General features: G+C 43.2%; 1 protein-coding gene across 1 annotated transcript; it reads right to left on the bottom strand.

Annotated features, from left to right (window-relative positions):
• Positions 1-4,877: 4,877 nt before the first annotated feature.
• On the bottom strand, positions 4,878-6,536 carry LOC147962789 (uncharacterized). The gene is made up of 2 exons (XM_087532780.1): positions 5,435-6,536; positions 4,878-4,897 (listed from the first exon to the last, which is right to left on the bottom strand). The coding sequence occupies exons 1-2, from the start codon at positions 6,534-6,536 to the stop codon at positions 4,878-4,880; spliced, it is 1,122 nt and encodes a 373-aa protein (XP_087388906.1).
• Positions 6,537-10,347: the final 3,811 nt, after the last annotated feature.

Here is a 10,347-nt window from a genome sequence, read left to right as displayed (position 1 = left end):
CCTCCATTTTTATATACAAGGCCACTATGGAATATACGTTTTGCATCTATATAAGGCCACCAACAGTAATCAAAGCAAAATAAATAATATTTTCTCGTACTAGCAACCTGTTTAATAGTTGCATGCAAGCAGTGATAATGACAGTCAACTACTTCCTCCACTCGGTTTTCTTGCATGCATGTGGGGTATTAATGATCGCAGTAAACGAAAAGAAAAGTTGACTTGCAAAGCAAGCATTAAATTTTATATTGGTATCTGTAATTTAAGTTTGTGGCCTTGTATGTAAAAATGGAGGGAGTAGTATGAAAAACCCTATGAAAACAAGAAAAATAGTTGTAAAAGCAAAAAAATGTCTTCTGAGGTGAAACTTGTTTTCGAAAGAAGAATAATCCCTGGACTCTACATCGATTGCTCGTATGGAGAGATTGTGGGGGAGACAAGGCCTTTGGACTGGTTGAATTTTGACGATTTTCCAGACTATATGTTTTTTTGGCGTACAAATATGATAGATGGAGTGTTTCCTTTTCTACATTTATTTTTCGGTGAATGTTACCCAGCCGACGTTCGCTTGGGAGGGGGTGGCAAGTGGACGCCATCTGATGGTAGTTCTATTTTCACATTGACTGATGGGATTGTGCTGTACGTCATTCCAGTTCACTTGGTTAAATACGTGCTGCCAAAACAAAAACAAAACTACATGCTGCCTCGCCAGAATGTATTTCATGTATACATTATACCCAGGAAATAAGTTTTCTTTCCTTTTTATTACGAAATAGAATGTATTGTTAGAAAAAATGTACTGTTGAAAATTAAAGGGACAATGTATGTAAATAAAAGAATGGAATAAAACAAGTCATCATGCAATATACATGTAGAAAAACCAGGTAAATTTTTGAATAAACTTATAAACTGGCATAGTGGGAGTGCCAAAACAAACAAACACAAAGCTTCGTATTTTTTTTATGGTAGTCCATTATGGCTAGCTTTATTGAAATTAAAACCTGGTCATATCGTTCATGAGCTTACTGACAACAAACTCAGGGGGCTGATCCAACCAACTGAAAGAAAGTTTATGACAATAACTATGATTCGCTAGCAGATGAGCTGCTCGATTAGCTGAACGAAAACAATGCTTAAAATGACCTTACCAATCAATGTAACTGCATCTACACACTCCGCGATGATTTATCACTTGGATAGAATCATATTCCGCCTTGAGTCCATGAAAGCCAAGGGAATAATTGTATTCATGTTAGAAATCTTATTTGAAACCTTGCAATAAATTATCTTGTTCTCTACTCAGTAACCCATCGCATCTAGCATGTTATGAGTTGCGGTTCTACTCATGGTTTCACATCAATTGTGACCGCCAACTGTTTTAAACCATGAAACATAAGTACAACATGTAGAAGCTATTTCTATTTTGTCAGCCGTTGCTATAATATAATGCTTTCATCTTTAATTGTTGCTTAATATCTAAAGAGAAAACAATCAAGAAGCAAGGTAATGTAATGGAAAGCCAAACTATATAAAATATAAATATTAAAATACATAAACAGAATGCACTATGTATAATTCATGCATATAACATAGTAAAAGGTGGTTAAACCAGCAGAAAATTATCTTTGCATATCATATATCTATTGGAAGTAGTCAAATACATATCATATATTTAATGGAAGTAGTCAAATACAAACCATACCTTTAGTCAGATTTGCAAAGTGCCAGGTAATGCAGAAAAGTAGTCAGATTTGTAAAGTGCCAGGTAAGCTATCTACCCTTTCCTTTGATCCAACATATAAAGTGAAATTGGCATCTATAGCTTACAAGAAATCCGCATCAATACCTCGGGATTGGGAGGAGTTGGATTTGAGATGATGAAGTCAAATACCCTCCACCGGATCCGGTAGGAGAAGTCCATGAGGAATTGAATGGGACAACTTCGGGATCCAGCGAAGGTGAAAAGAGCGTTGTGGGGGAAGTGAAAGAAGAGCTCACGGTGGCTGGTGGCAGTTCTGCCACTTTCACTCTACCTGCCTCCCTATACTAATCGACGGTGGGGGAACACACAACGCGGAGCGCCATGGAGATTAGCAAGACAACGTTGTTGGCGCCATTGCGGTCCAGCAATAGCCGTGGCACATGGGGAGGCCAGGAGGGGTCGTCGTGCGTGGGGCGGTGGCAACCATCATGTAAGGAGCTGTCGGTCGTTTGAGGGGTGTGGAGATGGCATGCATGGGGCGGCGGCAGATAGGAGGAGCGGTCAGCAGCAACCAGCGCATAAGTAGTGGCCGACGGCAGTAGGTGACAGGTGGTGTGTGTCGTGTGCATAGGGTGACGAAGGGGTATGAAGCAATTAGTTGCTGATTGGTGGGATTAGTTGTTGGTTAGTGCGCTCAACATGGTTTATGCTCAAAGTTGAGAGGACTTTGGCCTTTAGATCTCACAGTTAGATGGATTATACATAGTTTGGATATGCTCCCTCTGATGCTTTTATTGCCCTTCTTATGCATGTTTTACTTTTCCGGGACTAATCTTCTGTAGGTTTATTAACTATATTTTGACGGCATCAAAATTATTTCTTAGCATCTACGTGTACATACAGTTCAAGAAGTATCATATTGATGAGAACGACAACGAGTCACCTGCAGCACGGAGGCGACACAAACAAGAAAGTCACCTGCAGCACGGAGGCGACACAAACAAGAAAGGTTAGCAAGCTCATTCATTAATGTCTTATGGCTAAGCTCGCTAATCAAGAAAAAATGCAGGTATTTTGATTGAGTAATTCACTTGGTCAGACATGTCATCTCCACAAGGCGGGACTGGTGATTATGGTGATGCCTTTTGGGTGATGGACCTGCTTTGGGACTACGTCAGGTCTCCCAGAGGATCTTCCACCGGACAAGACTCTACTATAAAGTATAAACTCCTGCTCCACCCACGCAGCGACAGATTCGGATGTGTACTCGCCATCATTATGATTTGCAAAACGCAGCACACATCCACCCAGATTGACACCTCCAGAATGCACGAGCTTAACATTTTTAGTTACTCAACTATGATAAAGCTTACTGTAGTGGACTTGTTAGTCACAACTAACATCGATCGTCTGAAAATAATTAGTGTTGTACTGACTGCAGAGCAGAGCAGAGCAACTTAGTCATCAACATGCTAATCTCGCCTTGCTGAATTAATTAACAATTGTGGTTGCTGGACTGGCGAATCGTTAGACTAATCAAGTGAATCTCTTCCCTCTCAACTAAATTCCTTTATTTTTTTCGAAAAGAACAACACCATGAGCTTGCTAGTGTCACGTCGCTAGTCATGAACAACAACCTGAACTTGCAGCTACACTTGCTGGTCTCACCACTGCAGAGCAGAGCCGTCTTAGTCACCAATCTGAAATGACAATTTTGGTTGCAGGATCGGCTAATTGTTAGATTAACTAAAACTTAGTATCCCTCTCAACTGAATCCCTGATTGCTTTTGCGAAGAACAACATGGGTGTAACTGTAGGTAAAAATGCAACTTTAACTCTGCTCTCTTTCCTGTGAGATCACGGAAATGTTGGTTCTTCTTCTGCATAAATGAATGAAGGAAGGAAGGAAGTTTTTCGGTGCAAATACGATCGCAGGACCGTCAGCAAATGAAGGGAGACACTTCATGCCAGCAAGTTTGCTTAATTTAGAGTCAGACAGTTCAGGTCCAAAGTGAACGCCATCTGTCCATGGCACCATTACATAGTTGAGGCCTCAGGGACGAGTGGTGTTTTCTTCTGAACCCAGTTCCATGGGTGTAAACTGAGCATACATTCAGTCTCCATCCATACGATCCAACCAGCATGTATGTACAACCGTTGCACTTGCAAACAAGCAAGATGTCAACTTCAACAGCATCACCCAGTTCATTCAGAATATTGGTTGTGACCGTTCTCAACAAATACTGTTCGTGAATACCAATACATAGTGATGAAACAGGCAAATACTGGTCGTCACCATTCTCGACAAAGAATAGATCATATCATAAAAATGTAAAAGGAGAACTCAACCTAAACTAGCTAACAACGGTGGTGTCTGCTCTCTGCACTGATCCAGCAAAGATGCGCGGAGAACATTTCCTAGAGAGAAAGGCACGTCCATAAGGTTCAGCACAACATATGTGGTAAGGACTCCTGGCATCCGAGAAAGTTTCAGCAAGCCAAATGGCTTCGAGCCTTGGTCCCATTCTCAGGTTGGATTACTTAGATCACTAGTCGAATTGCTGCAGCTGATCTTGGCATGATACTTTCGACGGGACTAACCTGTTCTCATCCACAACCACTTGGCAATGTAAAACAAAAATGCTGGGTTTTCAAATCAGTTACTATCACAGACACGCTACACTGTCATCTCCCCACTCATTAAGGATAGCCAACACTAACGGCTGCTACAACTGAGTGAATTAGGTCAAGACACCATGTCATGTATAAACATACATACATGACTAACCTGCTATAATCCTACAACCGAAATGAATGTTTGTGAATTCTTCAGGTTACAACAAGCAACTGAACGATATATAGAAATCACAGATAGACTGCAGTCTCCATTCAGCTACATCATTAATTATTCTATCAACCGCATCAAAGTTTGGTAGAAATGATATAAAATACACACCACTTGTCCTTGCCAAAGATATTGAGAGAAAAAATTTCTAAGAAGCAACCTGCCAATCCGGCATCGCTTCTGCCTCCAACAACTACAATACTTGTCTCTGCAGGATATGCAACAACACAGATGTTAGCCTTTGGTTGGCTCCATTGCCATCAAGGGCCTGCACTGCAATCACGCATGCAATCAGATGTAACCAAGTTGTAAATCTATAGGGCCCGCTGGCTAGTTTAATTCCCTTCCACCTGCTCACATCAAGAATTAAAGTATGTGAGATACATATACGATTATGCATTCATACAATTGAGCTATACAACATATGTGTAGCTATCATCGAGTATACAGTAGTGCAGAGCTGGTAAATTATTTGTCCAAATCATCCATGCTATCGGATGAATGAACAACCAAAACAATAATTACATAACAGCCAGTCAATCACTAGGTAAATACCAACACATAACTAATAGTTGTATCGATCAGCTCACTTTCTTTCAAAGTATTTTCACACATTAGCGAGGGATTAAACAATTTCTCAACAACAACATTAGAGATACTGGATAGAAGAATAAAACTAGCTCCGAGGTTTCAAACATGCCTAATGAGTTAAACATTTGACATCTGATTTTCCAGTTACTCATTTAGCATTTTATATGAATGATAACATATATTAAACAGTAAGTCGCTATAATCATCTATCTAGTAAAGGTATTCGAGAATCCACAAACAAAATATAGCAAGATTAGATCACTCATACAATATGAGGACTAGGAATGAACAATCACCTGGTGCATAGAAACTCCTGAAAGAATGACAGTAAGTAATATTATTGCGTGCTTCGCAAAGCTTCCTAGATTGCATAGACTCTAGTCGAACCATATAGACACTCCCGTTCATATATAAAAATATCCCATCAGTATCCTCAACATATCCTACTATAAATTTCAGCCAGGTCTTCTGTCCCTCAACCCGAGGAGTGGTCCCAAGAATGTTAGGCATCTCAATGGTCTTCCACAACATCCATGTGGGTACACCGTGGCAATTCACATTCCTCTGCCACATCTGAATGTTATTGTAATGGTGAGACATCATGGCAAGACCAACTGCGCCATCCTCTGCCTGGATGATCTGATGGTTGCCCGAATGATACATACGGGGAGGCCCCTCGAGCACATCAAGGATTTGCCTTTCCAAATCAAACCAAAGTATACCCTTCATCACATACTTAAACGACCAGTAAAGTACATTACCAACAAGGGTGCTAAAATAATCGTCAAAACTACCATGATATTGAAACTCTGTTGAGATGAGATCGGCCCATGTGTCAGTCTCAGAAGAATAAACAGAGGTGAGAGGTCGACCTTTCTTAGCACACACAAGCAGCAAGATCACCTTAAAGGGTGTGGAGTGGCAATCGCCATGCACGTGGCCCGGTTCGCGGGAAGCACATAACACCGCCCCATTGATGTACCTCCCCTTGAACTCGGGTGGTATTAGCAAACGATGCTGGTTGCTGGTGGTGTGGTTGCACACGAGGACATCCGCACTCTCCCGGCATATGATGAGGAAGCGGCCATGGCGGCAACTGAGCAAGCGGGCCCCTTTGTCGAGGTACGGAGGAGGGATGCGGTCCGGAGCGGGCAGGATAGGAGTAAACTTGAGCTTATCACCGGGATGATGTAAGAAGGCGCCGAGGAGGGGCGGCTCCTGATGGTGCGCGTGGAAGCGGCGGAGGAATCCATGGTCGGTGACGAGGCCCCGCCAGCGCTTGGAGACAGCGTAGGCGCTCGGGAGGGAGGACGGCATAGGAGGGAGACGGAGGAGGATCTCCCCCAGCAGGTCGTCATCTTCCAGCGCCGCCGGGGACCTACCGCGGTGGGGAATCATTGCTCGCCACCGGGCGTGAGTAGATGTGGGGATGGAGGCGTCGATGTAGGGTTGAATCGTAGTGGGTTTTTTTCGCTCGCACGCATGGAGCACGGCAGCATATTTGGGCCTGGATCGTTCGTCCCCTGTCTGGATTTTTTTAGATAACTATTCTATTGGGCCATAAGCAAACCCAAACATAAACAACAAATGTGTTCTCATGGATGTTGGATTACTACAAGTTTGAATCAGCTGCGTAAGGCAGAGAGCCATCTATATCCTATTCTGGAAACAGCTGCAGAGGTTCAAAACTGTGCATCTCTCTTTCTTTAAAACAGCGTAGCAAACATACACACACAGCTGCCACAACCAAATGAATCACCCCCAAAAACATGGTCTTTGCTTTACTCCTTGATACTCTGTTTTACTCCCAATAAGCAACAGAGAATGTTTTTGGGTGTGAATAATTTGGTTCTAGCAGAGACCATGAGCTACACCAAAAAATGTCGATTTCTTCAGAAATTTCAGTCTTCAGAGTTTCAGAGCTTCAACTGAAGATGACAAGGTACAAAACAGAACCGGGCTTCTCTTCCATCCAGGTGAATGCTAAATCTGTTAGAGCTTCAACTGTCACAAAACACTACGACGCGATACCACTGTCATCTCCCCCACTGAATTTCCCTAATGGCAGCTACGACCGAATCCAAATGTATGAATCATGCCCAAACACCTGTCATGGATAAGCATACAAGATTCACTCACCTCTCATCATGTTTGCAACATACTCTTAATCGTTTTCTCAACACACACAAAACTTGTTGCCAATAATACGAAGTACACAACATATCATGATTTTTCGCATCATGTAGAAATGATTTAATTTTTAATGACAAAAATACTTCTCCTCTACAGGTTATTTTCCGTTGTACCCACTTGCTTCGTATGTGGTCTATGCTACAATGACCGGAGCACCAACCGTTGTTCAAGGCGGTGTGCACGCGGTTGGAGCAGGCAGCTATTGATGTTTTTTCCCAACATGGGTGGTATCATAACATCCGAATCGATATACCTCCATTTTTGACATAGGCATAGTGTCGGTCTATAGGACTCTAATGTTGCTGACCTGTCATTTTTGTTAATTTTACTTTTGCCAGAATTTTGTTGTTTGGCTGTGTGCATCCTAGTTATGCAGAGGCCAGGTGGTACTCATAATGTTTTGTATCCGCTTGATGCTAAATTTTGAGATAATAAAAGCACCCTTTATCGAAAAAAATCATGATTTTTCACTTCCCATGTAGAATAGAATTGACAACTACTCCCTCTGTAGACTAATATAAGAGCGTTTCGATCACTATTTTAGTATTCTAAACACTCTTATATTAGTTTACGGAGGGAGTATCTTATAAGACTAGCACCTTCATGCCAGTACAGTTTGAAACATTGAGTAGTACTGCAGGATTCATATTGAGATAACCATCAACTGAAGATGGCTGCAATAAATATCAGTGCAAGAGCAGCTAGAGAACTTCCATATAGTGGTGCCGCTAGTAAGTTAATTGTCTAGATCATGCATGCTAGTGGAAGCACTAGCTGGAAAAAAGAACAAACTTCTTTTTTCGAGAATGAAAGAATGAACTTGGATATGTGGGATGCGGAGGACTTAATAGAAAATGCAGAATTTAACAGATCACTACGATATGCAAAATGCAGCACATATCCATCAAGATGACACCTCCAGAATGAGCGGGCTTAACGTTGTTAGCTACTCAACTCTGATAAAGCTTTCTGTCTTGGACTTGGCAGCTACAATTGATTGTGGATCGTCTGAAAATAATTAGTGTTGTATAGACTACCGAGCAGAGACGAGTTAGCCATGAGCCTGCTAATCTCACATCATTCAATTGATTAACAGTTGTGGTTGCAGGATCAGTGAATCATTAGATCAATCAACAGTTCTCTTCCCTCTGAACTGAATCCCTGATTGATTTCACGGACAACACCATGGGTCTAAGTGTAGCTGCAAGTAAACATGCAACTTCCACTCTGCTCTCTTCTTTCTTGTGAGATCATGGCAATGTCGGTTATTCATCTTAATGAATGAATGGGTGGATGATGTGTTTTCATGTGAACTCGATCGCAGGACTGTCGGCAAAGGAAGGGGCACACTTCATGCCTTCGAGTGTGCTTCAGAGTCAAATGCACGAGGCCAAGGTTGGCGCCGTCGTCTCTGTTGTGGCAGCATTACACGGTTCAGGCCTCGGGGACGAGCGTTTTTTTTTCGAATCCAGTTTCATGGGTGTAGACTCAACAAAAATTAAGTTCACACCCATATACTAGAAGAAAATTCAACCTAAATTCATAATAAATTTTTATGAATTTCAGAGAAATTCACTATGAATTTAGGTCAAATTCCCTGTATAGGGGCATCTATTTTCACTTTGAGAGGAGCTCAATAAGGCAGAGAGAGACGGGCTTATAAACAGGTGTGAGCGCCCTTCGGTTGGAGAGGTGGGAATAAACTCTGAGCGCAACGAGGACAAACCCTTTAGTCCCGGTTGGTGGCATGAACCGAGACTAAAGGGGAACCTTTGGTCCCGGTTCATGCCACCAACCGGGACCAATGGTGATGGGCCAGGAGCGAGGCCCATTGGTCCCGGTTCGTCCCACCAACCAGGACCAAAAGGTCCAGACGAATCGGGACCAATGGCCCACGTGGCCCAGGCGGCCCCCTGGGCTCACGAACCGGGTCAAATGCACCCATTGGTCCCGGTTCTGGACTGAACCGGGACTAATGGGCTTACCCGGCCTGAACCTTTGCCCCCTTTTCTACTAGTGATATGATCCAACCATCATGTAGAACCGTAAGATTTGTTTGTGCAAACAATCAAGATGCCAACTTCAACAACATTACTGTCACAGCCCTAGAATTTGCTTATCATTAGTTGCATTAAGGCATTCATGTCATCATGTTTAAATTTCTCAGAAAGTTGAAATGGGGATGACAAGCCCTAGCACCAAAAATTAAATCAAATAGGGTCAGCCATAAGCCTTTTCAATAAACCCAAAATGCCTTTAGAAATGTTCATCATTTTTAGAAAAGGTTAAAACCTCTGACAAAAATGATGCACATGTTTCAAGGTCATTCATGGATTTTTGAATTAAAACATATCATATTTGAATTTGGGCATTTAAAACACTATAAATAATTTAAATGCTCAAATAATGCTGAATTTAAATGTGGACCACTGGAATAATCCATAGAGTGTCCACAAATTATTGCAGCATTTTACAAAATACTTTAGTATTTTACTAAAGCCAAAACAACAGCAGAAAAATAGAAAACAGAAACAAATAAAGGGGCAAGGCCACTGGGCCACTTACCTGGACCTACCTGGCCCAACTCCAGCTGGCGGCCCAGCCCATCAGGCAAAGCGGCTGTCTTCAACCTCTGCCAGTAGGCAAAGGCGCGTCGACACGCGCGCGATCGCCTTGGCCAGCTCCCTGCCTGCTTCCTCCTTCCCCAGACCCATTCGAGCGCCACGGAGACGCCCAGCACCGCGCTGCACCTCTCCCCTCTCTCCCCCGGACCCCTTCCCCTCCTCTGCTCTCTGTGTGGCACCACCGAACACACCCGCCGCCGCCGACGAGAACCACCATGGCCACAGCTACCCCCTCGCCCCTCTGTTGTGCCCACGAGCTCCGCCCCGTCTTCCTCGCCCTCCCCACCGAGCCACGCCCTGCCGGGAGCCCTGCAACGCCGTCCTCGACGCCATCTTCGTCCTCTGCACCGACGGCCGCCGTTGCTCGATTCGCCGCCCACTGAGCGTCCCCG

Source organism: Triticum urartu, chromosome 7A, assembly GCF_056163025.1.
Source record: "Triticum urartu cultivar PI428250 chromosome 7A, HENAU_Tu73, whole genome shotgun sequence".
Taxonomy (NCBI): Eukaryota; Viridiplantae; Streptophyta; class Magnoliopsida; order Poales; family Poaceae; genus Triticum; species Triticum urartu.
The sequence above is the reverse complement of the archived record's forward strand: the minus strand, read 5'-3'. Positions and strand labels throughout refer to the sequence as shown.